At 33.4% G+C, this 27,692-nt stretch overlaps 2 protein-coding genes across 3 annotated transcripts; one reads left to right on the forward strand and one right to left on the reverse strand.

Moving 5' to 3' along the window:
* Positions 1-344: 344 nt before the first annotated feature.
* On the forward strand, positions 345-15,365 carry LOC121119954 (organic cation transporter 1). Of its 2 annotated transcripts, none has more exons than XM_040714804.2 (11): positions 345-500; positions 628-1,017; positions 1,066-1,173; positions 1,231-1,489; positions 1,560-1,731; positions 5,379-5,505; positions 5,565-5,683; positions 10,983-11,194; positions 12,328-12,518; positions 12,578-12,763; positions 15,067-15,365. In XM_040714804.2, the coding sequence occupies exons 2-11, from the start codon at positions 628-630 to the stop codon at positions 15,103-15,105; spliced, it is 1,803 nt and encodes a 600-aa protein (XP_040570738.1). In that variant the 5' UTR covers positions 345-500; the 3' UTR covers positions 15,106-15,365. The 2 variants fall into 2 exon arrangements, with proteins under 2 accessions (XP_040570738.1, XP_071745633.1); XM_071889532.1 differs by having other exon boundaries at positions 431-500; positions 598-1,017.
* Positions 15,366-20,065: 4,700 nt separating this feature from the next.
* Positions 20,066-27,692, reverse strand: tho2 (THO complex subunit 2-like protein). Its single transcript, XM_040715925.2, has 17 exons — positions 27,464-27,692; positions 27,231-27,393; positions 26,928-27,166; positions 26,562-26,862; positions 26,244-26,462; positions 26,001-26,173; positions 25,662-25,860; positions 23,428-23,796; positions 23,003-23,369; positions 22,745-22,947; positions 22,436-22,693; positions 21,858-22,358; positions 21,372-21,776; positions 20,980-21,309; positions 20,803-20,920; positions 20,606-20,742; positions 20,066-20,550 (listed from the first exon to the last, which is right to left on the reverse strand). The coding sequence occupies exons 1-17, from the start codon at positions 27,529-27,531 to the stop codon at positions 20,404-20,406; spliced, it is 4,197 nt and encodes a 1,398-aa protein (XP_040571859.1). The 5' UTR covers positions 27,532-27,692; the 3' UTR covers positions 20,066-20,403.

Genomic DNA, 27,692 nt, shown 5'->3' on the forward strand with positions numbered 1-27,692 from the left:
ATTTTTTTCCAAAAAATTTTATATTTGAAATCTAATTTATGAATTTTTTGCCAAAAAATTTAATTTTATGTAAATATCGCCGGACCTAGCCGCAATTCCCCCTTCTCCTCTTTCTATAACAAAATCCCATATCCCCAGCCATAAATGACCGCTGAATGAATTTATAATTAATTTGGGGTTTCAATGTCCAATGAGAAAATTGGAGGAATGAATATACTCGGGATTAGACGAAGACGTGATGAAAGGGAAGACGATAATATTTCCTATTTCCAGATAAAAATATAAAACCTGCTGATCCCCCATGTTTTTATAACTCCCCCTCCCTCCATAGCGACCAAGATTTTATATTTGCTGTGGACAGGTAGTATACTCGTATGTAAAATAAGATCTCCTATTTTTATTTTATCGACACAGAATACTCGTTTATATCAGTGAAATAAAAATATCTAGACATTGTTAATGTGATCCTCAAAAAATATACACTTCGAAAAAACTACCAGGTAATCATTTGATTATTCATCAATTTAGAAATTGATTAAAAGTAATGGATTTTCAATGAGTATAAAAAAAGATATAAAACGATTACAAATTTTGTAGCATAATGAATTAATCACGTACTCCTTACAGATGACACGAAGACGTGATCCGAACGCCTCAACCCAAAATTTGGAGGACCAAGAAGATAAGAAAGATACCATAAGCAAGTCTGCAGACCTTGTTCTAAAATTTCAAACTCATGGTCCTGACTATCATCCAGGGGACGATTTGCTGGAATGGGTTGGTGGATGGAATCGTTATCAGGCTCTTCATGGGATCTTGTTCATCCTGATTTGTGCATTTCATACCTACTCTCATTACTCACCAAATCTATACTTATTTGTGCCCCAGCATCACTGTCACATCCCTTCCTCTTCGAATAAGTCGTCCCTAGAGTTGAGGAACCTTTTCATTCCCCTTAAGGACAATAGATCCCTCGAGTATGATGAATGTCGCGTCTATGATGTCAACTACGATGAAGTAAGTGTGTATATAATATTAAATGATGACTCATTTTGGGTCCAATAGATCCTGGAAGAAGGGATTAAAGTTCCAGACCCTTCCTGGAATATAACTTCCTGCAAATACGGTTGGGTATATTACAGAGAGGAGTACTTTATATCCCCAGCCATTGAAGTATGTTTGATTGGGATTAACTTACCATATATTTGTAACCCCTTTCTAAATTCATAGTTTAACTGGGTCTGTGAACATTCTTGGAAGGGCCCCTTTACTCAACTTCTCTACTTTTTGGGATCCACGATTGGGGCTTGTATTTTTGGATGGGTAGGGGATTACATTGGCCGTTATTGGAGTGTTGTATCTCTTTCAGGTATACTCTTTATATCTGGAAGTTCCTTAGGCTTTACAAATGGACTCGTCACTTTTTCAATTGCACGATTTTTTATGGGGATTGCTACTAAGATCATTTTGTATTTTTCGTATATCTTGGGTAACAATTAATAATGCCTTGGAATCAATTTTTTTAATATCTAGAGTTTTTTCCTCATATATTTATGTAGTCCTTGAATTTGTTTCTTGTAGCAAACGGACAGTAACAGGGAACGTTGGCCTTGCTTTTGGAATATCAATACCAGGAACTATAATGCCCTATGCCTTTCACTGGATAGGATATTGGAGAACATTTAACCATGTTCTTTTTTTTCAAATGATTGTGGTTCTATCCTTTCCATTGTAAGGACAGAAGTTGATTTTTATGTAGCCACAGAAACACAACTTGTTTGATAATACTTCATCACGTCATTACATTAGTTGTATCTCGCAACCTTTCCACCAAAAAGAGTCAGAAAAAAGGCCCAAATGCCAATTGTCTTTCCCAACTATATAATTTTTATTTAATAATTTTTGGGAATTGTTCACAGCTTAAACAGAGGGAAATGAAACTAAACCAATCAACGTTGAGAACACTAATAAGGGAAAAAGAAGTAGAAATTGATAGTTGACATAAAATAAATGGTATTTTATTATGAAAGACGGCTATGTACTTTTTTCATCTCTCTTGTTTGGAAGTGAGTCAGTTGAGTCGAACCGACCCGTATTAAGTCGTTAAAGATCTTCTTGAGTCAATAAATTAGAAAAAAGTGGAAAATTTTTATGTTTAAATTAATAATGCCACTGTTTTATATAAACTTATATCACTATGTAACAGTACTTTTGACCGCCGGCTAAAACCCACATGCATTATTTGTATTTAATAGTGGTGGGACAATTAATTGACATCGAGAATCGGGTGGTTTTTTTAGAAAATTTTATACAATGACTTAATTTTTTTATGAATCGCTTTGGATTTTTGAAATTTTTAAAAATATCAAATTGTAAATGTGAAAAATTTAGTATTTGAAATTTAATTTGTCAAATTAAAAAAAAAAGAAAGATAAAATAAAGCCAAATAACAAAATGGTGCATTTCGACTATTATTTAAATTATTAAAGAATTGCTTTCGGGAATTTTTTTGAATCGTGCTCTCACTATTATTTAAGTCATGGAACACGAACATGTTCATGCAAATTTATTAAATATTTGATAAGAAATCTAAAAGTTAATTTGTAAAAAGAAATCAAAATCGAGCTCTTTTTTATATTAAAATCTTTTAATATTGTATTATAAGATTGATTTTTTAGATAAAATATAGATCAAATGGACAGAATATGAAGAGAAAAAAAAGAAATCCAAATATGTGTGATTATTTAGTTGGATTTTCGTATAATTAGACACATTTTGCAGGAACTGTATTCAATATAACTTCATAAATATTTAATTTTTGAATGTTGGAATGTTTTCCATAATTCTTACTACCTTTTATTTCTATCTATATAGTGATTTCATTTCGAAATTAAACTCTAAAAATGTGACTTAGAAAAAAGGCTTTCAAGGCCCAACCTACGGCATTTCATTCTCGTGTTCTACGACTTAACTGGTGGGCCTTCCAAGACTTGAATTTTATTGCATAGTGTTAAACATTAGGATTAAGCTTATACCCAACCAGGGCCATGACTAGGATTTATCTTGGAGGTGGTTTTGGGCCCTTTGACAAATCTTTGACCATTTTTTACAGAGAGTTAAATTTTTTTTGGAAGAGACAAAGTATCCTTTTCTTTTTAGAAGAGAGAAAAAAATAATATTTTCTTTTAGAAGAGTACTTTTTGATCATTTCGACCATACAAGAAAAAATGTGCATTCCAAAATTATCCCAAGAACAAAAAAATAATTATTAAAAACCTTTTTATTTTTTGAACTTTGTTCAAACAAAATTAACTCTAAAAAAATGTGTGTGGTTTTTTTTTTAAATTCCTGAAAACTTTCATTACAATTCTACATACCCTTTTATAACTATTCTATTAATAGTAGGAATGAAAAAGTAGTCACAAGTTAGTCAAGAAAAGTAAGGGAAGGAAGGAGAGTGCGTTTCATAAATTGATCATTTCTTGGATAGCAGGGCTTTGTTTCACGATGACAAAAACTACAGAGTGTATTTTGTAGTCAACTGTCGAAAATTCTGCTTCTTTTCTCCTTATAAGTGTTCTGAAATTTAATTGGTGGAGTTCACATTAATTCTTGTTAGATGTAAACAGTTCCCTATAAATATCAAATTACGTAGTAGACAAGAATAGGGCATGAACAAATTTAAAATATATATTATCCGCTAGGTGGTGTGACAGTTTGTAGTGTACTGTTTAACCTTCTGTTAGTGAACTGGGATATTATAGCCCCAAGATTTATAAAGATGGGTCTTAGTCCTTTGAATGTACCTTTGATGGCCAATACTTGTCTGTATGCTTCTGACACATTAAATCTGATTATATGCAATTCTTTATTTTTCTTGATAATGCCTTGTTTAGGTTATTCGTATATTTAGAAATTTCCAATCGAGGTTTAGTGATTTCAGTAGACTGTTTTGTTTAAAAGTAGTTCTTTTATTTTTCTTTTGATTGCTTTAATTTTCTTTGTTTTCAACGTGAGGACTGAGAATTCAAAGATATTCTAAAAAAAATTACAAAAATCTAAAACTGTTGATGAATTTTTTTCTTTCTTTTTTTTAATTTAAAAACTCCACAGAAAATTAAACTGCAAATGATAATTTTTTTTGGAGAAAATTTAAAAAAATCAATAATACCTATTAACATAAAATAAAATTTTTAGAAAAAAAATAAATAATCAAATTAATTTTCAAATATTAATTCTTCTAGTAAAAAGCAATAAAGCAAAGTTTGTCCATCTCTGACCCTTTGAGTTAAGTATGACTATCCAGTAAAAGGTAGAATTGAAGTAAAAATCCAGTAATATCTTAATAATGTATTTTCCCTATCAAAATATTCGATTTTTTTTTGTCAATGTTCATTGAAAATTATTAATATAAAATAAAATTCGTTGGTACTAATTAAAAATTATTAATAATCAATAAAATAATCGAATAATTTATGAATAAATAATTATTTGTTTTAATCTGAATTTACATGGTGAATCCAATTCCTCATGGCCCATCTATATTACAAGGCCCTTAACTTCTACCTTTAAATTAAGTTCTAACTACAGTTTATTCATGTGATAAGGTTGAACCATATATAAACATATCATGAGAATGATAAAAAAAGTCATTAAACAAAGCGTTTGTTTTGAACCTGTTTGTTACACTTTTTTGTCAAGGGAAAATATACTATTAATAAAAAAGGGTTTTTATTTGTTATAAAACTAGATTGTTTAGATCTTTCTCAAAATGGCCTACATTCGCAAACCTCACGTCAAATGAAAATGTTCCATTACTTACTACTATTCTCCTATTTAAAAAAAAAATCAAAATCAAGTTATACATATACACATAAAATCTCATTTCAAAATGCACGTAGTGTATGTACTAGATTTATTAAACGTATATGAAATAATCGAATCTAAACAAACATTTGTACTCATGTATGTGTACATATTTAAAAAAAATATTATCCACTAGATGGTATGTAGCTTCGTAGTACAAACATAATTTCTCCACAGCGCCCCTATATGAGTATTGAGTAACATACCTATATTTCACAATAAATAGTAATATAATTCAGGAAGTTGTATAATTTTACCGTAAGATGGTACCACTCTCTGACGCTTTGTTTTCAAACTAATAATTGATTGAACAACGCTCATGCCCTATCAGTTAACTATCAAACGATTTTAGCCTTTGTTTCTCTTTACTTTGAAATGCTAGGTTGCGAGATACAATAAAAGTAACAACGTGAGAGGGAAATATTAATAAACACGGTGTGTAACGTCGTGTTTATTAGATGGAAATTCATGTAAAGGCGGCTATCTCATAACATTATATTTGTATATTTAAGCGTTTTTTACGAATCATTTTCTTGGTTACTTGTAACTGAACGCTACAAGGATGCATTTAAAGTTCTAAAGTCCGTCGGAAGGTTTAACAAGAGAGGAATTACGAATGAAGATTTCGAGCTTGTTAAAGTATGTTAGCCTAAACATTAAAAGAAATGTGTGGAATTTTTAATTATAATTTTTTCTAGACATGTTACATAAAGGAGTTTACCGCAAAAGACAATGTAAAAACTGGAATCACAAGTGTTTTTGAACTTGTTACAAAAAAACGACTTAGAAATAATTTTTTAATCCTCGTCTTAACTTGGTAAGCTCTTAAAATGGTATACTTTGAAATGTGAAAATTGTAGAATTGCTCTAAGTGTAAAACCGACATCAGAGAGAATGTCATACAAAAATATGCTACATTTTGAGAAACGACATATCTGCTGACAGATTGCACTATGTAATTTAAAGTCTTACTCAAAGCAATAGACCATTTGGCAAAATGCGCCATTTAGATAGTGCTGTGTTAGTCCTTATTTAGGCCTGAAGACTGCAGTCCCGGGCAGGTCAGCCCAGTTCAGTTATATACATATACATTATATGTAGTTATTATACAGTTCATCCTTGATGACGTAAATCAACTTTAGTATTTTTTTAAAATCAGTTCTGGACAGTTTTAAGGACTAGTCCCAAGGACTGATTCTAAGATTAATTCTACCCTGCATTCTGCATGACGTCACTTTTTTATGATAGCACAGATTACATATATTTATCGTTTGCCTCATGACCATAAATGAAAGTAATATTATAATGAACCTGCTACCTGAATATATGTTTATTTTTATTTTCAGAAGCTCTCATCGTTATTCCTTTATTCTTGAAGAGAGAACAATAAATATAAATGAATCACTAGCCTATAAAAGACGAGAAGTGCCTCTAATTATTTGTTAGGGAGTTATAAGAGTAAGTCTTTTTTGGACTTGGACTAAAATTGAGGATCGACATAGGAGTAATTCCTTCCTAAATCCTTTCTAGACACGGAGTGAGATTTGTGTTTATTTATTTACGTCATGACAGCTAAACTGCTATTCTCTCAAATATTCTTCAAATTTTCAGGGTTCAATTTCTGCTTCTTCTTTTTTTAAATACAGGTAGATAGTATTACTTTTATGTATGCTCATGACCATTGATGAGAATAATGTTACAATGGAAGCCTGGCCAGCTATTTGTAGTTGCTACATAAATATAATAGGTTGGAGAAAAAGTAATTTCGTATTTTTCGCTTTATTTCAAATTTGTATTTTCAGGCTTGTTGCCAGGTCTGAACTGTAGGGCGGATGCATAAGAACTTCCGTCGGAACTCCCGGAGCTTCTGGCGCGTAGGAAAGATGTTTGCGTCTGGTGATGTCTTGTTGTCTATCGATTTATCAATGCTGGCTGCTTCTGTTCCAATTGCTAGCTTCAAACAGTCGAATTGTTCACGGTAGAGACAGAATTAGGAGAAAAGAAATCGCTTCTACTACTGTTGAGCACAACGAACAGAAATAGTATCGTCCTCTATATATCGCAAATTTTGGTCGCTTTCGAAGTGTTTATCCCTTTCAGATAGTAAAAATGTAAAATATGACGAATTTCTTCCCTTTGAGACCTCCATATTGACGCACAATAATTCACGGCTGAATTGGCCAAACGCATTAATATACAAAAACAGTTTTTAGTTTACACTCATAACTTTACAATACTTTATAATAGGATATGATGTGACCAATAATGGATAAGATATAATTAGTTTAAAAAAGGCGGGAAATACGAAATTACTTTTTCCACAACCTAATGATATTTTTATTTAAGTATTCTCTCCTACCTTTGCAGCCAATTGTTTTAAAAATCTATAGTTTATACATTTAAATATATTTACTATATTTCCCCTGGACATTTGCTAGTTTAAATGTAGCAATTTAATTCATCTTCTCCGGCCAGAATCGTACAATATGCACTAATACTAATAAGGGCCTTAATTTTTTAGTTATTTATGTCTCGCTCCTACCGCACGAAAGGTCTGAAAACTCTTCGACCTAACAAAGATACTAGACATTTTTTATGAATATTCATTTTTATTTTTGTACATACTCTCTTTGTAACTATACACTCTTCCTCTAGCGATACTCCCATCTCTGTCAACCGTCCAAATAGTATTCGGCGTTTTTCTCTGCAAAATAATTGTTTACGTAGGGTATCAGAGTAATTGTGTATTCTTAGTAGCCGGAACCCTAGCTTACGGGCAATATATAATACTAAATATATTTAGTCTGCGCAATGCTTCTATGTCCCACATCTCCTTAGAGTCTAATGGACTGCGTTAGCCTGAGGACTTCCACAGATTAATTCTTATATATTATTTTCATCTATGCTCATGTTTTATGCAATTACCAAGTGGTCCATTAAAATCTGAACACTTTGAATTTTAAACTTCAACAAGATAATAATTACAATAGAATTTCAACAAAAATAATACTATAAATAGTTGTGACTATCAGCTCTCATGATCACTAATGTAGCTGCTTTTAGCCGCAATGATGGCTTCCAGGCGGTGGAGGAAGGCCTGGTACCCGCTACGGATGTACTCCTCTGTCATGGTATCCCAGTACTTGCTTACAGTGGCTTTGATGGCCTGGGTGTTTAGATGAAGTACACTGCAGGCTTTCCCTTGACATGTATCCAAAAGTTGTAGTCGATGAAGTTGGAATCAGGACTGTACTGGGTTGCCTAGATAAATCCGGATAAAATTCAATTCCTAAAAACACTGGTATCCTTGAGCTGAGTTCGCATCCGAGTATCTCAATTAAGAGGTTGCAATCTTGTGTATAATATCATCTGTTGACTGATATTACAGAAGTAGTTGGCCCACTGCAAAACTCTGCTCTCTAGGCTCAAGAAGTCCATGCAGGTCAAACCATCATTTTTTCAGATGAGAAAATATTCACTATTGAATGCAATTCTTCTTCTTCAAGAAGGGAGAAAAGGTCGATTGTTCTGTGTATATGGAGTTCTTGATGTCTATTGTGCTTCTGTGAGTGCAGGGAAACGTCCCTGAGCCCTACATGTAGTAACAGGGATCTGCCCCCTGCCACACGTCTAAAATCAGCCAAGAGTTCATCAGGACCAACTCTTACGATTTCTGGCTCCAACTGTCCCGATTGCAATCTGTTGGATTACTTCTTCTAGGGAAAGTTGGAGAGGGAGGTCTGCTCAATGCACCACAACAGATGTGTAGAATACCTGCAAGAGCTTCAGGGCGAGGAACGAGAAAGTGATTTCCGCTGAGGGCAGTTACATTGAATAAAATAATAATCAAATGTCAAACAAATAATTGCTATTTTATTGCTTATATCTCTATCTAGTCTACAATTTTAGAAAGCCACTTTTGAATTTTGTCAGGATTTATCTTGGCAACCCTGTAGGTGAGCCACAAGTGTCAAAAAGAGTTCAAAAGACAAATAATATTGCAACGGAGGAGATGTTTTTTTTTTTTTCATTACTGGTGTCAAAAGTGGCTTCTTCCACACTCACAAGGCTCTTTCCGTCCACTTTTTTTATTGCGCTCTGGACGTCTAATGTGAAACCCCGAGATCTCTTGGGCTCTCATGGACTTGAGAGGAATGGCTTGGGCTTATTTCCTTAACTCCTCCGGGTGTAGTTTGGTCTTTTTGACAGAACCCTTCTTCCTTACCCGCGTTTAAAGTGGTCTTGGAGACGACCAAGTGCTTGGAGCGCAGAATTCATCAAGTTAATTTAATTCAATTGGGGAATTCATAGAGACTGCGTAATTACTATAGAGTATAAAATTAAGTGTCGCGTAGACCACTACGATGGCAAATATTGATCATGCAATCTTCGTTTTGCCACTTGGTTGTAGCTTCGAGCTCTCCTTGCTTGCTGTTTCACTTGAATTTTCAAAATTGGCAGAAACAAAGCTACTAACCACGTGTATTTTACATATAATTACAAAAAAGAAAAAAAATTAAACAATCTGACATTTTATATGTTGATAAATTATATGAATATTTCAAATGAAAGGATACAATTTTAAATTCATTATAGATATATAGCAAGTGGAAACTTGAAACTTACACTTATTATGTTGATTTTAAGGATTATGTGTAAGGAAATTGGAACTGTTTGTAAGTTTATAAGTAGCCATGTATCTCACGTACCTGCTACTTTTTGAATTTTTTTAACCGCACGAGAAATGTCATCTCAGGAAGATTCCAGACTAAGGGCATCAACTCTCCTTTGTGCGGGTCCCACTTCAACAGAGGTGGCCAAGCTGACGAGAATGGCTCGTAAGACCATCTACAATGCTAAGAAGAGACTCGTCTACAACGAAACCATAGAGAGGAAGGAGGGGTTCAGAAAAAAGACCATCATTATTGCAAATCACCTCAAGTACGCCATCAAAAAGATCTGCTCTTTTTCTTGAAGGGTTACAGGCTCGCTGTAGCTATGTACATCTACATTTTCAAATCCAATCTGTTACCGTGGTTCACGCAAATTTCCTCGACGGAAACGTTGTCTTTCAGCAAGAGGGAGCCCCCACCCACACTGCGAAAATTACTCAGTTTGTATCAGAAAAAGGTGAAATAAAGGTTTTTGTTAAATGTGTAATCTAAGAATGTCAGACTATTTTCTTTTTTCTTTCCAAGTGAATGTTTCAAGTTTCCACCCGGTATAATTAACTGTAAAATATGCCTCAAACACAGATTGCCTAGGCATGTCAATAGCCCCCGGGGTCAGAGCTACTGCAGTGTGCATCATATTGTTTTATCATTTAACCGCGAAAATACATTTGATTTCACAAAGAGCAAGGAACTACATAGCAACAATCATGGATCGTTTTCTAAAAAGAAAATCCACACAAGAACTGGACATGATTGACTGTGATATGGAGCCTCAGCAATCTTCATGTACTTCATTTGAGTTCTTCTGGTTTTATTGTCCGGTTCTTGTGTTGTTGTATCGCTAAGTTGGCCAAACAAGTTTGTAAACATGTGTTTTTAAAATTTATTATGCAGTGTTTATTAATGTCTAATCTTAAAAAAAAGAGAGAAAAAAAAGGATATTTAGTCACATTTTACACTTGGATGGCTTAAGATTATATTCACTTTAAAAAGGTCCCCTTATTAAAAAAAAAGTTTGAGAAACGCTAGTCTAAGCGACGATATACTGGAATATTACTCTATAACTAATCAAGCAACCTCCATCAATTTTCATCCTTTTAATTTAGTTAACAATTCTGCAAAGGGATCAAACAACATAAAAAGGATAAAGGAATGTTCTCTGTGGTATCATAAAAAATGACATCCTGCAGTGGTAAAAATATTTTACGTAGACATAAAATCTATAGAAGGTAACAAGAGCGTGTACTCACGCGGTTTATAGTTTTTAGGATGATTGATTATTAATACGAGTACTAACATCCAGCATATTACAAGCAAATATATTTTTATAAATTTACAGTCGCACGGATTTCGACAATTTTTAAGTCTCTAGGTAAACCAATAGCCAACATGATATGAACTTTAAAACAGGACGACGGATAATAAACAATGATTATCCCCTAGGTCAGCAGTTACGTTACTTTTCGATGCACATATTCAAAATGTAGTCAACTTGGACTTTAGTATATACACCTCATTTGCGATCTCTGCAGCAGTTGAAGCTCCAGCAGACATTATTGTCATTTGGTTATTAGACTTTATTGGACGTAGATGGACAACATCATTGTCTATGGTTATATCAGGTGTATCCATGATGATTGCCTTCATTTTAGTGGGTAAAGTGAATATAAATATATGTGGGTCATTCCATATCAAATCGCTCATAAAGGCAATTTTCAACCGACTATATCTGGAGAATAAAAAAAAAAAATAATAATAATAAAATCTGGAGTTTGCTCATAAAATTTTTTCAAGTATACAAAATTTCATCCAATTCTGAGTTGTTAATATGAAAAACTTTTGGGCAATTTGATGTGGAATAACTTTATTTTGACGCCTTTCCTCCTCCAGGGACGATTTGAGTGTATTTTCTGTAATAGTAGGGTCAATCAAAGTTAATAGAAATACAAGGTTAGACCATCAAGTAGTCGGGATTGTTAGAATTTCAATGGGATGTATTAAATGGACTGTTGGGTAAAGCACACAGATTTTGACAAAACACACAACCAATCATATTCTATGACATCACTATTAAAAAGCGTGGTGGAAGTCAAACATCAGTCGTACACGCGTTATGGTATAACCTTGTATTTCTATTAACCTTGGGGGAGGTGTTAATTCATGAACATGAGAAAATTAAATTTTAATCCAACTTTTTGGATGAAAGAGTATATTTTAAAAACTCTGAAAAAAAATTAATTTCTGGCCAAAAACCCCTGCATTCCTCGAAAATTACATTTCACCCATGAATGCGTATATTTTTAGAAATTAAGTGCTTAAAAGATGCCCTTGCATCCGAAAAGGTGTAACAAATTTGAATTTGACTTTAACGCCCCCATAATTGGATTTTATACAATTAAAACAAGAGTAGTACTAGTAGAAGTCTCGGGCTTCACACATAGACGGCGTTTAATTATTTACAATTATTCGCCACATTCTCAGTTGGTACCATCCTTCAATTTTTCAAATGACCTGTTTTTTTAGAAGAAACACAAATATTTTTTATAACATTAGTATACGGACTTTTCCAATAAATTGTATCCATATTTCATTTAATTAGGCTTTTTAAGAAAAATATATCTTTCTTCTTTTAAAATGACCATGATTTTTTTTTTTTTAAATCAATTCAATTTCTTTTCAGTGTATGTATATATATTTTTATACATATATATAAAGTCAAGAGCAGGTCTTGGAGCTAGTATCCTCCTTTTGAAGGTTGCGTGATCCTTATTATTAATCATTTTTCCAGAGTTTGAATTCAGTCCCCTGATCATCATGATTGTGTCAATGATTGGAAGGTTCTTCATCACCATAACCATGAATGGTGCCATGCAAATAGTACCAGAGATATTACCCACGGATTTAAGGAGTCGAGGATCCGCAATAGTATTTGTGATTGGAGAGGTTTTAACTCTCGTCTCTCCTTATATTGTTTATTCAGTAAAAAATCCCTTTAATAAAAATGTTACCTCATGTCTGATGATGTCTTTACTTCTTAGGCTATCGCTTACAAACCAATGCCGTTCCTTCTTATGGGGTTGATCGGTTCTATCCTTGGACTACTGCCTCTCTTACTCCCGGAAACATCCAATTCTAGTCTGGCCACAAGTGCAGATGATGCAGACCATATCGGAAGAAACCAGACGTTCAAGAACTTTCCTTTTGCTTATAAAAATGATCCTAAGGTAATACAAATTAAGAAAGAAGGCTAATAGTTTAAAAAAAAATCCATAGTTATTCAGAAGAAATTATATTTTTTAGAAAAAAAAATTAAAAATTAAATCTTAAATATTCATATTTATAAAAAAAATATCAAAAAGCCATAGCTACTAACAAAAAAATTACATTTTTCGAAAAAATAATTAAAAAATTTCAAAAATCTACGGATATTGACAAAAAATAAAAAAATTTGGAAAAAAATTTCAAAAATCCATTTCTACTCACAGATAATTCAATTTTTGGGGAAAAAATTCAAAGATGATTTTTTTGGAAATGAAAATCAAAAATCCAGTTATGTACAAAAAATTTTTTTTTTTTTTTTAATTTCAAAAATCCAATGATATTCAGAAAAAATTGCTGCCCGCATGACAAAAAAAATATATAGTACAAGGTACAATTTTCTTTATTTGGGTAGATACAGCTTCTTCAGCCCTGTGGATACTCCTTCAAAAAATGTCTTCCATCAATAAGATTTAATAATAGGTCAATATTCAATACAAGAGTATTACATTTACAGCATCTGACCAAGGAATTATCAGGAACCGGGGAGGGGGAACACCCTCCCCTTCTGGACAATTACCCCTGTCATTTTACCGCATTGAATTTCACTCTTCGAGTCAACTTCCTCCCGAACCATTTACCCCCTTTAAAATCTAAAATTGACATATCCTAAGATATTCATTATACAATTATTTTAATTCAGTTATCACTTTCATTTCATGAATATATTACAAACTGTAAGATAAAAAAAGGTAGTAGCCCTAAGTATCCCTAAAAAGAAAAAAACCACATTTGTCATAAATATTAAAGGATTCAAAATCTATTTCCTAAAAAACATTAAAATATCCTTTTAGAAAATTTATAATCAGTTGCTCGCGTCTAAATATATTAAAGAGGCAAAACCTTAACACATGGAAATAAATACATAGTGATGATAAAAGGATTTAGATTAGGCAGTTTGGCATAGTAAGGCTGTACTAGATTAAAATCTTCAGTCTACAGCAATATTATTTATATTTTTAGTCGAAAAAGTATCGAAAAAAACAAATATTGCTACCGGAACTAGGAACTTGAATAATTATATCGTGACAACCTTTTACCGAAAAACATTTAAAAAATTTTGAAATTTTGAAAAAAAAAAATTCAAATGTTAAATCTTTGCAAAAAAAATTCCAAAAACCAAAGCTGTTGACAAAAAATTAAATTTTATATACTAAAATTTCCAATATTAAATTTTTTGGAGAAAAATTTTCAAAAATGTATAGTTATTTAGAGAAAAATAAATATTCATGGAAAAAAATAAAAATATTTTTTTTTTTTCAAAAAAAAAAACAGCTGTTTACAGAAAATCAAATGTTTTGCAAAAAAAAAATCAAATATTAAATATTTTTCAGAAAAATTTACAAAAACCCATAGCTTTTTAGATTAAATTAAATTTTGACATAAAAGTATGAAAAATTAATTTAAATCTCAAACTTTCTATTAAAAGAGAAAGAAAAAGAGATAAATTTAGAAGGAAGTGAAAAGAGGTTTTTTTAAAAAATCTTTAGAGGTAAAAAAAAGCCTCATAATGACCTTGTAGGCCCCAAAAAATACCATATGAACATGATTGTTTATTTTATACGTCTACGTGCTAAATTTTTTACTAATCTGTTCGATTCTTTTGAATTCCATGTGTGATGACAATAAAAACAGACATATAATTTAATTTTCTCTGAATAATTATGAATTTTTAAAAAATTTCTAGAAAAAATTTATTTTTTGTAATTTTATGTTAATAGCTTTGGATTTTTGAAAAAAATTTATTTTTTTTTTCGAGAACAGCTATGGATTTTTGAATTTTTTTTCCATCAAAATGTAATGCAATTTTGTGAATGGCTATAGTTTTTAAACTTTTTTTTTATCGAAAAATGTAATATTTAAAATTATATTTTGATATTTTTTTCGAAAAAGTTTTGGTTTTTTGATTTGTTTTTTCAAAAAAATCCAACATCCAAGCCCCCTTCCCCCCGGAAAAATAAATATAATCCTACGGACGCCCCAAAAACAGCTCTAGTTGTTAAATCAATGGGGGCATGAGGTATACAAAGCGACAAAGAGTTGCAAAATAATAGAGCTAATATATATATATATTAATAAAATATAAGTATGTTAGAGGTCGCTGTGAAAGAGTTATGATACGTCCCAAAGCACAAGACTCTCACACCACCTCGTAGATAATACATTATTTTTACTTTGCTCATCTTTAAACAAAATATTTTCCTTTCAGATAAATAATGATTTGGAATTATCAGTAGATGCGAATTAAGCTCAGATAAATTTCTAGAATAAAATGGATTTATTGCGGAAATTGGAACAATGTCAAGAAACCTTCCTCATCGCTTGAAACTTTGATATTTTTCTGGTCTTGCAATCTACAATATTTCATTTAAATACCTACTTTTCTATTTTATTAAATAGTAATGTCCTGTCTTCTGAATGCAAGGACCTTATTAAATAATATACCTATCTTATATCCATGAATTTATAAACATTTTAATTAAATAAATATACCTTTGTACAAACTAACTGCCTGTGTGTTATCTTTATCGGGAATGATTGGGGGACAAATTCGGTTCAAGTAAGGAATTTGTAAGACCTGCATTATCATTGGATTGACTCTTTCTTTCGGAAGGAGAATCCGACTTCGAACAATGAAGAGATTCATTCACGATGAGTAGGGAATTTAAATATTTTAAATTACAATTAATAATTATTTTGAATTTGTATTATGATATTAAAATTAGTGTCCAGCACCGATTTTTTTTTTTTTTTTTTGTTTCGGTCTAAGGGAACTTTTCTAGCCCGATTTTTTTGGGTCTCATATATTATGAGCGACCATTTTTTTTTCTAGATCAAATGGCTTTCATTTTTTCCAAAAAAAAAATCTCAAAAGTACACGATAAGTTCTAAAACAAACACTGAATACATATAAGAGACGTTGGGATCATAATTAATCCGAGCTATCTCTGTTTAAAATCGTATAACGTGATTGTATTTGGAAAAACATATGATGTTTTGTTATAAACAATTTATCTGTAAAATCGGTCTAGACCAATTTTTTTTTTTTTTTTTTGACCGATCTAGACCGAATTTTTCCTTTGGACCGGTCTCAGACCGGCTTAGGATTTCCAAACCGAAACCCAAGACTAATGAAAATAAAAATAGAGTATATAGTGATGATACTGAGCAATAGTAAGGGAAATTCTTTGACGTCGCAACAGCAGACAAGAACAAAAATATAGTCGCCCAAAACAGTCGAAAACGTAGTCCCTGGTGGAAATTGAGATTTGAACTCCAATCAATTTTTTTCTACAGGACCACTGTCTACGCCGTCAGCAAATGTTGGAAAGGGAGAAGTGTTTTGTCAAAAAGGCCCAATTGGGTCAGCAAGTTTAAAAAAAAACCAAGACCATTCTGTCCATGAGGGTCCATGCAATAGATCTCGGGATTTCACACTAGACTGTCCAGATAGTCATAATAAAAGTTGATGGAAAGAGCCAGCAATGAAAGGAACCCATTTCCTCCGTTGAATAGTCTTTGAATTGATCTTTTGAGTACTTTAGATATCTTATTGGATACTTTTGGGCCCCCCTACAGCCTTGTTGCCAACCCCCTTGACTATAACTTTTAGGTATATATCGAGGGGAGGGACTGTCGTGGTTGTAATCCAAACACCGAGGCCCTCAAAGTCACTCTCAACCAGCAATAGGACGCTATGATAAAGGACTACATCTGTAGCGGGTACCATTATTCCGCCGCTGACTGGAAGTCATCATTGCCGCTAAGGGCGTCTAAATTAATGATAAAGAGAACTAAGACAAACCTCTATCTATATTATTAATTTTTGTTAAGTTTAAAATTCAAAGTGTTCAAATTTTAATGGACTACTCGGTGTTTCCCGCTATAAGCTCCAACAATTTTATAGACGTATAAAAAATATCGGTTGTAAGAGAAAAAAAATAGGTCTTCCTATTTATTAGTGATCATGTCTTATTATTCATAACCTGAATCAAACCAAATATTCTGTTTTTGTGAATAGCTGTGGATTTTTGATTATTATTTTTTTTTCCAAAAAATTTAATATTTGTGAACAGCTTTGGTTTTTGGTATTTATGTAATCCTGGGGATGCCCTGTATTGTCACCCATTTCATAATCAAATGGCACTTGTACCTAATTACTTCATTACATATGTACAAAAATATAAGTTTATGGGTAGATAGAAACATCAAACATGCATGTGATGACTCCCTGAAGTTGATAAGAAGAAACACACTGCTCATTTTTCATTGACATCAAAATGAAATAGTCGTATTTTTTTGATAAGTGAGAGGCACATCATTATTACCAGGAAGCATGGAGGACTATGATTTCACAACATTACTCCCATTTGAAAACTACTCCAACTATGAGGATATCTTTACGGAAATGACGAATGTCCCCGTCCCCAGGGATGAAGTTATTATTGATATTGTAACAACGGTTCTCACTCTAATTCCCTACGCTATTGCGATCCATCATAGCTACAAGAACCTTGATAAGGATTTAAACTCAAAATTACTCCTAGGATATTTCGTTCTTTCGTGGATCTCCATGATTTTAAAAGTTACCATTCATATGTTGGGATTTTTTGGGAGGGTGAACGATTTGATCCTGAACGTCATCTCTATTTACATTCTTTTTTATGAGATTAACAGCGGATTTACACTTGCACTAGGACTAGACGCCCTATTAAAAACGTACCCACGATTTAAACTACTTCACCGTTGGATCGTTTTTGTGTCATTATTAAGCACACGGCTACTCACTTGGTTGGTCCCTTATGAAATATCCCACGATTATCATTCGATCATTATTCAAGTGGATTCATTTGTCATTTTGACTTTGAATATCATCATTTTTATCAATCTTTTCGTACGAATTTATAGTATTTATAAGACTATGGATAATATTGGACTCCAAAAGGCTATTCTCGTTTTTTTACTTCTACAACTCTCGCATCATTTTTTTCTCATTTACTTGGAGGCATATAGCAAGTTCCTTGGGCATTTCTACACTTCCAATTACTCTGTCACTGTTCTTAACTTCATACGCCCAACAGTTTACATATTCTTGGTTAGAAATCAAAGTCCTTATTGTCATAAACTATTTTTCTATTGGATGGGAAATGAAGAGATTCGAGAGAGTTCTTCTTCATTTTCAATTCATCCTTAGAGCATCAATATTCATTTCATAATATTATGTATTCATAAAATCTTCTCAAGAAATATATTTATAATTTATTAATGAGGATTGACTCACGTATAAGTCTCACATGAAAAATATTTTTATATTTTTAATCACGTTCACCTCCCTAAACAAAAATACCCTGTGTATTTTTTTGTCATTATCTTGTTTTGCTTGATATGATATGGCTATTTCATAATTCATTATTTTAGATAAATAAACAAAGTTCTTGAAAGATTATTTCATATAGAGATAACGAAACAAATTTATCAATTAGGGGTGGTGGGTTTGGCTACAGACCCTCAAGCCCTTGATCCATCATCATCAGTCTTTCGTCAGACGTAGTAGATCTAAGCCTTGTCTTATGTCTTCTCATGAATGAAAATAATATGAGAATTAAAGTTAAATGCAGCTGCAACCAGAATAGTTTTTTATTTTTCAAAGCTGTTATAATTATTAATTTATTCTTGAAGAGAGAACATATAAGTTCAAAGTAAACGCTAATGCGTGAAATACGAAAAGTAACACTGAGGATTTGTTGCATAGCTATAAGTGTAAGTCGTTGTTGGACTCGAAGTATAATTGAGGATCGACATCGGAGTAATTCTTGCCTATATCATTGCTAGATACGGAGTTGGGTTTGTGTTTCTTTTCTTTGTCTCTCTAGTGATCTATGAATAGCTAAAATTTGAAATTTTTCTCCCAAAAATTTAATAATTGAAATTTTTTTCCAAATAGTTTCATTTTTGAAATTTAATTTGAGAATTTTTTCCCAAAAAATTACATTTTTTGTTAACAGCTTTGGATTTTTGAATTTTTGTTCCCAAAAAATTAAATTGTCTGTGAATAGCTATGGATTTTTACCGGCAATCCGTATCACTCTAACAATAAAATATAATGTGTTTTTTTTATGTAAGTGGGGTTATTGCCGAGGTAGATGGCTGACTTCCAAAATGATGACGCCAAGTTATGAGCCCACACACTTCATAATTAGATGTTCCCTCCACAAGAATTAAAGAATAATGATTGCAGCTTTGAAAAAAAAAGTAAGCAACTACAAAAAACCGCACTCTCGTCCATTGTCACATTATTTTCATCTATGGAGTGTACATCGTTGGGGACACGAAAATAGTCGATTTCCTCGTGAGCATACATTTGAATAAAAAGCATAAGTTGTTCAACTGCAAGGTATAACTAAGTTAGTGATGAAAATCGTGAGTATTTTGGTCATGTTAAAAAAAAGAAACCGAAAATCAACATGACATTTTGAAGAATGTTATGGGAGAGAGCAGCTTAACTGTCCACCCGTTTTATCAGATCAGCTGTGATAATGAAATAAACTGGCAGGAATTACTCTGATGCCGATTCTCAATTATAGTCTGAGTCCAACAAGGACTCACAATCATAACTCCTCAAGATCATTTTCCGTTTTCTATGAGCACACACGAATGTTCCTTTCAGTTTCGAATATGTTCTAGAAAAATGAACTACACAGGAGTTAAATAATAATGGCAACAGCTGAGCAAAAGAAAGTTCATTCTTCGATCAGATTACCAGTTCCAAAAAAATGCACACGATTTATATCACTAATTATAGTTTTATAAGTGATCTCTGTCAGCAGATATTTCGTTTAAGGAAGTTGCCGACATAAACTTTTCTTTTTGATCCACACAATCTTCACATCCCCTAGCATCGTACCACGGCCATGATAACAAGTAAAAGGAGCTCCGTGTCTGCCTCTTCTACACCCCTGCCATGGTAGGGCAATTGCCAATAATGTGCGCCATAACAGACTCAAGCCTCCCATTGATGGTGAATTACAGCCTCTCTTAACGGTTGAAATCTCATTTTTATTGCATCTTTTTATCATATTTTACGCAGAGGTGACTTGAGGTTTTATACACATTGAATGTTACCCTGATAGGGAAAAGTTTGAGGAATATTACTATAAGATATAGGAAATTCAATGGAAAGAGAGATACAAAACAACAAGAGGCGATGATCAGCGTTCTGAAGTTTAAGTTTATTGAAACTCGTATCATATAATACCAAACAAATCATTAGTATTAAAAATATTGAAAATAGACAACTTTCAGTATATAATTATGAAATTGTATGCCCGACTTTTATTGGATCAATAAAAGCCAGTCGCTTTCTTAGAATGTGTACAATAAATGGAAACATCCAAATAAATGAAACATCTTTCTCAACTTCTATTACATGATCTATCTATCTATATATATAATTGAGGAAATGACTTCAAAGTGTAATAAGTAATACGTAAACTGATGAAAAATGACAGAGATAACCATTAAAAAAAATAGCAAGACGGAAATGTATTTATTTTCTGGAACTTTTAACTTCTGTTCGCCTAGGAGTCCTTTGCTTTTTTTCAGCAGAATCTGGGGTTCCATTTTGTTGGGATTTCTCTTCTACATCTTTACGTCTTTTTAATGAGTCATCCCGACTTTCTTCAATAGGGCGATCCTATATTTAACGAGAATCAAATTATTCAAAGTAAGGTAGAATGTGTATTCATTACTCTTTTTCTTTGGGTCTCGGATTTTTTCTCCTTCTTAGTTTCTTTTTCAGAGGAACTACGCTCACGAGATGATCTTTCTGTTCTTCTTTTATCTTTGTACTCTTCTGTAGAGTCGTCCACTTTACGACGCTTAAGGTCTGATGAATAATAATGATTAAGATGGGGAAAGGGAAGACAAAATTATCAACAATGTTTACCTTTTTCTTCACTTGGTTCAGCACTTCTCCTATGATGAGTGGAGGATTGAGGTGGTCCCATATCATGCCAATCCCTTTCTCTAGAGACTCTGTCATAGCTTCCTTCTCTTTTCTTTTCCTTAAGAGAATTAAGAGATAAAAAATTAGTAGAAATTAAAAAAAAAAAATCAAGATTACCTTTTCGTTTCTTTCCTTGGAATCTCGACTACCGTCCCTCTTGGAGGATTTTCTATCTTCAGATCTCTCTCTTGAGTCACGCATTTCCTTGGAGGCACTCTTTCGATCAGTTTTTGTCTCTCCCTCCTTTTTACTTGTATTATTAGAAGGGGCCTCTATTGGTGAAGCTCCAGAACCTGCTCCAGTGGTAGTCGCGGCACCGCCCTGCTTTTTCACGACATGAAATTCATGCTCCTTCAGCATGGACGACTTGCGTGCTTTAAGTTGTCCACTATAGCTTGTTGCTTTGATGTATAAATCCTTCCTATGCTCCTTTTCATCTGCACATACCTAATCATTTTATGAATGAGCAATAAGCATTTACATTGAATGGAATATATAAGCTAAATTACTTTCTCAATACGCTTCTCAATAACTCCTGCCAGTGTTGTGATGATAGGGAAATAAGGAAGAATTTTGGTGAGAACAATTAGCGCATTTCTTATCTGAACATAGTCTTTTGATTCCAAGCAAACAACAAGTGCTTTAGCAATTTTGTAATGCCACTTATGACAGACATGACGATAGTTTTCATAGTCCACGGTATCATTACCAGCAGCATTCCCTCTTCCAGGAGCATCATTAGCTACTCTAAATCTGGTTACAAAACCTGGGTATCCAACACACTCCTTCTCAAAAACTTCTTTAGCGGAATGCCACCTCATGACAATTTCTAACATTGCAGCAAGGAAACGACCATATCTATTAGCCTCGTTTTCCGTACAAGATGTGACTGTATATGTAATGTCACAGAATATCTGAATCAAAAGAGTACAGTTATTGTTGGTTTTCTTTTTTTTTCCATTCGAAAAGTGAACAAAATAAATAATCCTCCTTACCCGATCAAAACATATTAAAGTTGAGAAATTGGGGGTTTTAAGCATATGAATAACTTGGACAAATTTTGCACAATAAATAGCATCACTCGACGTGAATATACAACGAGGAAAGAGACAAAGCTGAAGAAAAGTTGTGATTGTTTCATTCTTCGCCAATCTGACGGTTCTTGTCAAAAACCAAGTATCACGCTCCTCTCTTAGCCTAGTCATCACTCTTTCTACATGTTCCCTTTGTTTCTTCTCTTCTTCCATAAGCTTCTCCATATGATTTAAAATGCGCTCCTTCTCCTTTTTCCTTCGTGTAGAGTTATAATCCTTATTTTCGTCAATTTTTGCTGGAGCAGCCTTGAGCTTTGCTACCTCCTTTTCGTAAACTTTTTCCGGAACAAATAAATCATACATCGTTAATGACCAGAAAGTTGTCAAAAACTGAGGTGAAATATCTTCCCATATTTTAGAAGGATGAAGGGGACGAATAGCGTCTATAACTGGCTCCATAACCTGAAAGAAGAAAATATGTATATGACAAGAGTAATATGGTTATTACTTTTTTTCATTCGGGGTAATAAGTAACATACCATGATAGCGGCATCTGCATGAATGCGTGACTTTTCTGATGTAGACTTATTTTTCCAGTCTTTTTGCTGCTTTTTTAATTCTTCAAATTTTAATGATATTTTATGATTGAACATAGGCCTAGCCAGAAAAAAGGCCAAATCAGAGTTGACATGAAATTGAGTAAGAAGTTCGTGCATTCGTGGTAAACGCCTGGTATAATCGTCAATGGACATATTACACGCTAGAAATGTTCCAAATTGAACCAACGTATCTTGACACTGAAATTAAAAATTAAAGATCAATATACTAATATATGAATTTGCACTCACCTGGTCAAATAATATCCCAACAAGCTTAAGGTGCGAATCCTCTGTTTCGTGATAGACGACACAATTACGCTGTTGTGCCATTAACAAGCAGATAGGAACTGCTAGATTATTATCAATTAGTGCATCTTTGAGCCGCTGAGAACTTTTTTTTGTATTTTTGACTTGACTAAAAGAACCCGCCTCAGATCGCAAAATCTCTCCGCCTATAGATGAATACCATTAAATAAATTATACTATCAAAAGTTAACTTTTATATACCAGCCATCGCGTCTATCTGTTCATTGGTCATTTCTTCAGCTGCTTCGATCCCAGACATCTTCAGAACAATTTCTTTCATTATCAATAAATCTAAACTCTTCTTACTTTTTAATTGATTGGCAACATATTGAAGAATTCCCGTGAGTTCTATGTTATACTTTTTAAATACAGAGCCGCAAAAATTAGACAATGACTGAGACCAAGAGGAAATACTAGTTCCGTCATGTTTACTCTTATCTTTATCTGGATTATTTAACGCTTCAATAATTGAATAACCAAGAACGTCAAAGCTCAAATTTGTTAAATACTTAAGGGCATCAACTACAGGACCAATTAAGTTATCGTATAATTGAATTTGAGATAATATCTAAATATATAAAGGACATTAACGTAAAAACACCTTAGTAATTAAAACTCAATCTTACATAATCAAATAAAAGACCAGGACTAGAATGAGTGAGCTTCCCAAGTTGACGCGAAACAGGTTTTACATTTTCCTTACTTAGACGTTGCATGATTCTCTTAATACTTTTTTGAATATTAGCTTTTTTTCGCAAAAGTAATGGATGAATATTAAAAGTTTCATTTTTCCATTGGCCAAACAAACGATATCGGAAATGATAAGGATAAACTTTAAGAACTGTCCAAATTTCCTCTGCAAGACCACAGTTGCAGTCCATCAAGGATAAAGAGGGCAAAAATACTTCATCCATAATTGTGAGTGCATCATAGTATAGAACAGAAGACTTTGGGTCACTATTTTTCATTAAATGCCTTCCATTCTCCTCGACAGACTAAAAATTAAATATGGATGATGAGAGAGAGTTTAAAAACACTATTGGGCAGATTGGCGAAATACCGATAGTGTTGTGTCAAGTCGATAAGGATCCACTTGACCCAATAAATAAGATAAGAAAAAAAAGTAAAAGACAAAATCAATAATAATTTTCAGCTATAGATTGACTGTTTCATTCTCTCAATGTTGTCTTAGTTTTTCATTGATGAAAAATGTCTTCATTAATCCATTTTTGACAGCATCTTGAATTTGTCGTAAAATATTATCTAATATTCAAACCTAGTTTTCCAAAAACTGTGTACCTTATTAAGCACTACGTCTAAACAAAGTTTTGGAGCCATGGTCTTTTTAATTATCCTAAACCAGTTACACAGATTTTTACTTGTTCAAACATGTACTCAGGCATATTTTTGAAGTTTTACAGAAAGTTGATGCCTGTATTTCAGCTATATTAATTAGAACAGACAAAAACATCATTCTTTTGTTGGCCAGCATAGTCTTGAAACTTGAGTGGGATCATTTGATGCCAGCAGACCGCATAAAGAGAGGTGCTATAATATATTTATATATATATGAACACTATAAATAAATATATATATATAGTGTTCATATGCTGAGGATTGATATATATAAAGAGGTTGAGTTCTATAGGTTGGAAAAGGCATAAAATGAATGGAACTTGTTTCTTGGCTAGGGGTAGTCACACAATACCCATAATATTCTTCATACAGGGCAAGAACTCAAAAATTAGGAAATTTGATAAGCCGTTTTCACTTCTCCATATTTTTATTTTGTGTCATTTTTATGGCAAACTTTTAAAGTAAAATTTCGTAATTAACAATTTCCTACACTTTTTTTCAATTCTGAATGACGAAGTTGTTCCACTCCTCCGTGATCACGTGGTATCGATATTCAGCTGAGAAGTATTGCCCTCCAAGACTCTCGAAACAGATAAATCCAGGGGGATCACGTCGTGTGAGGACGAAGACCAGAATTCTTCCAGCTAGAAAGCAGCCATGTTCTCCCTGCAGAAATGCTGCATTCGCACGGGTACGGGGGAAGACCTGGGCTCTTCCGCCCAGGTCTTCGTTGATGGTTTTCCTGATGGTCTTGAGGTCGATGTCCATCTCGTTCGCCACCTTTCTCATGGACTTCGTCGGGTCCTTCTTAATTTCCAGGAGACCGTGTCAGAATTGTTTATCGCCTTCCTGATGTTGTACGCGGTAGCCACGTTGATAATGGAGATCCTCTGGGATCACTTTGTGCACGGAGGAGAGCCCACACCCTCTGCTGTTTTGCTTGTTGCTCGGACATTTTTAATCTCATGAATCTCATAAACAAAGCAAACATTAAGTTGTAGCTTTTTGTCAATTTTTCCGAATTGCAAAAAGTACAAATTTGTCAAACTTTTAGAACTGAGGCTAGACGTCCTCGAAGAGGATTCTAATTTTTGAGTCCTCACCCTGTATATCATAGAAATTGCATCTTAAGCCGAGTTAGGAAACCACATATAACGACAACGTCTCATAAGGCTACCACATTTATTATTTGGAATCCTTCAAGTTGCTAGAAAGTGTCTTAAAACTCCTTGTTAACAATCTATAAAGTTATAGGTTAAATTATGAATATTTATAAATCACTCAGAGCGACACGAAACTTAGTACATTTGATGATGGTTAGTGTGATTACAATAATCAAGCCAACTCTAGAAAAATAAGAAGTCGATTCACGTTTTTTCGAATTAGAAAATCGACTCAATATTTGAGTCGAGTGGATAATTGTTCGAGCTGACACAACACTAAATACCGATGAAGGATAGAAAATTAATCATTATTAAAAATATACAAGAAACATATATCTTACGATTCCCAATGAAAATTTAATGATCCTCAATGCTTTGTAAAGTAAAATAGGATCTGTGTAGGCATGAGGTCCAAGAGCTAGTAACATGGGCATGGCTACCGTTTGAAAGTCCTCAAATGTTTCACAAGGTTTCGGAGCCTCATTATTTTTCAATGGTGCATACTTCGTGTAGCGTAATCTAGACGACATACCTCCGTATCTATAATATTTAAATGAAATTTCAATTCATGAATAAAAAAAGCTGCACAAGAAGGAAAAGGCAGAAATTATTTGAGTCTAATTTTCTTATTTTATTTTATGAACGATGTTCTTCATTAAAAAAAAAAAAATCATACGCACCTCCTATTCAAAGGCTCAATAGTTGTATGTACAAGCCGACAAAGAGCATGCGATATCTTTGGCTGCGAAACGGAATAATATGTCGGAAGTTGAGATATTATTATTTCTGCCTCACTCCATGCTCCAACGTGAATAAGTGCCTCAAGTAATCCAAATTTTTGATTAGCCGGAACCTGAAGAATGATAAAAAAAAATATACATTTTATAAATAAATTTTCTGGAAGAGGGACAATGCTAAATTACAATGCTTGAACTATCAATTAAATCTATTTCTTCTGTTTTGTTGGTGGAAACAACGACGCTTTTACGAACAAACTCTCGAGCCGACTTCAATTCACTTTCAGCATCCTTGAATATTTGAGAATCCTCTGGTCCAAGCAGGTCATAAATGGTTTCGAGTATGAGGATCTTATGTTGAATGAGTAGGGCCGTGACTTTGAATAGCGACTCCGGAACACAATTCTGAATAGTAGATAAATTAAGGTTTGGGATTTTTTTTGTGTGGCTTGAATTTTCCTTCGTCAAAAGAAGTGAGAGAAGGGATGGAATTCAGAAACAAACCTCTTGTTTAATATAAAATTGAAATTTAAATCCTAAGAGCTCATTCAAGGTACGTTCATCTGGTGTATACTCGCGTATGAGAGATACATAAAATTCCACTTCATCCGTTTGGGTTTCAAAGGACTCAATAATGATATCCAATACTCGATTTGGATCAAGATTAAAATAACCAATAATGCTTTTAACGACTTCTAACACTTGTGCAGGAGAAGTTGAAGACAAATCCTGATTCAGCTCCGTGATAAGTTTACTATAGCCCTCACATTCCTCACGAAACAGATTGAATTTTTGTTGTTTATAGCTGTTGAATAAAAAAAGAAGGATTTTAGTGATGTTTAGACCTTCAAGGCAAGAAAAGAGACTTACAATAATTTAGTTTTAAGCTTTATGACAGTTGAAAAAAACTTTTTCGAGTTTTTGAGAATGCCGCTTTCGCCCAAGGTCTCAATTTCGAGGCGCTCTTTGAGAATGCCTTCAGATAGATATCGCTCTGCATCATGTAAGAGCCCATCATAGCGATCCCGCTCCTCTCTTTGATTCGTTTCCAGGTCCACCACTCCCAGAATGTCACAGATGAGACTCGCGACCTCTTTGTGATACCCGATCTACAAGAAATAAACATTGCAACAGTAAGATGTCAAGGATATTCAGGGATTACGATCTACTAACCATTTCGGAAAATGCATTAAGCACCTGATCTCTCTTCAGAGTCCCTTTTAAATACTTCCAAATGAGCTCATAGATGAGCCTCTTCAAGTTTTCCACATTTTTAAGAGAGTAAATCTCCTTTTCCCCGCCGTCTCCCTCTAAGAAGCTTCGAAACGTCTTTTGGCTAGAAAATCAAAGCAGAATCCCGCCGTGGACATCATAAATTAACATCAGCAGCAGCAGCATAAACTCACAACTCCGACTTTCCATTCCGGTCCCAAGACGACCAAAATTCCCAAGTTGTAACCCCGGTGGTCGTCATATTCCTCGTTTCAAACTTTTCTTACTGCAGCCCCACTGGTCTGGATCCACTTACGGCGCTTGACAAGACTCTCTTCTTTTCTTTCTTCCTCAGAGAAAAAGACAGAACTCTACTCAAAAATCACTTCTCCCCCTTTTCCCTCTCTCTTCTCCTTCCTCATT

This window comes from Lepeophtheirus salmonis, chromosome 6, assembly GCF_016086655.4.
Source record: "Lepeophtheirus salmonis chromosome 6, UVic_Lsal_1.4, whole genome shotgun sequence".
NCBI lineage: Eukaryota > Metazoa > Arthropoda > Copepoda > Siphonostomatoida > Caligidae > Lepeophtheirus > Lepeophtheirus salmonis.

What these genes read in the sequence shown, in the direction of transcription:
- LOC121119954 (XM_040714804.2), top strand. Translation starts at nt 628, where the DNA reads ATGACACGAAGACGTGATCCGAACGCCTCAACCCAAAATTTGGAGGAC. An exon ending in TTATATCCCCAGCCATTGAA is followed by an intron (nt 1,174 to 1,230) that starts GTATGTTTGATT and finishes CTAAATTCATAG; the next exon opens with TTTAACTGGGTCTGTGAACA. An exon ending in AAGATTTCGAGCTTGTTAAA is followed by an intron (nt 5,506 to 5,564) that starts GTATGTTAGCCT and finishes AATTTTTTCTAG; the next exon opens with ACATGTTACATAAAGGAGTT.
- tho2 (XM_040715925.2), bottom strand. Translation starts at nt 27,531, where the DNA reads ATGACGACCACCGGGGTTACAACTTGGGAATTTTGGTCGTCTTGGGAC. An exon ending in TTAATGCATTTTCCGAAATG is followed by an intron (nt 27,167 to 27,230) that starts GTTAGTAGATCG and finishes TATTTCTTGTAG; the next exon opens with ATCGGGTATCACAAAGAGGT. An exon ending in TTAAATTTTCATTGGGAATC is followed by an intron (nt 23,797 to 25,661) that starts GTAAGATATATG and finishes TTTAATTTTTAG; the next exon opens with TCTGTCGAGGAGAATGGAAG.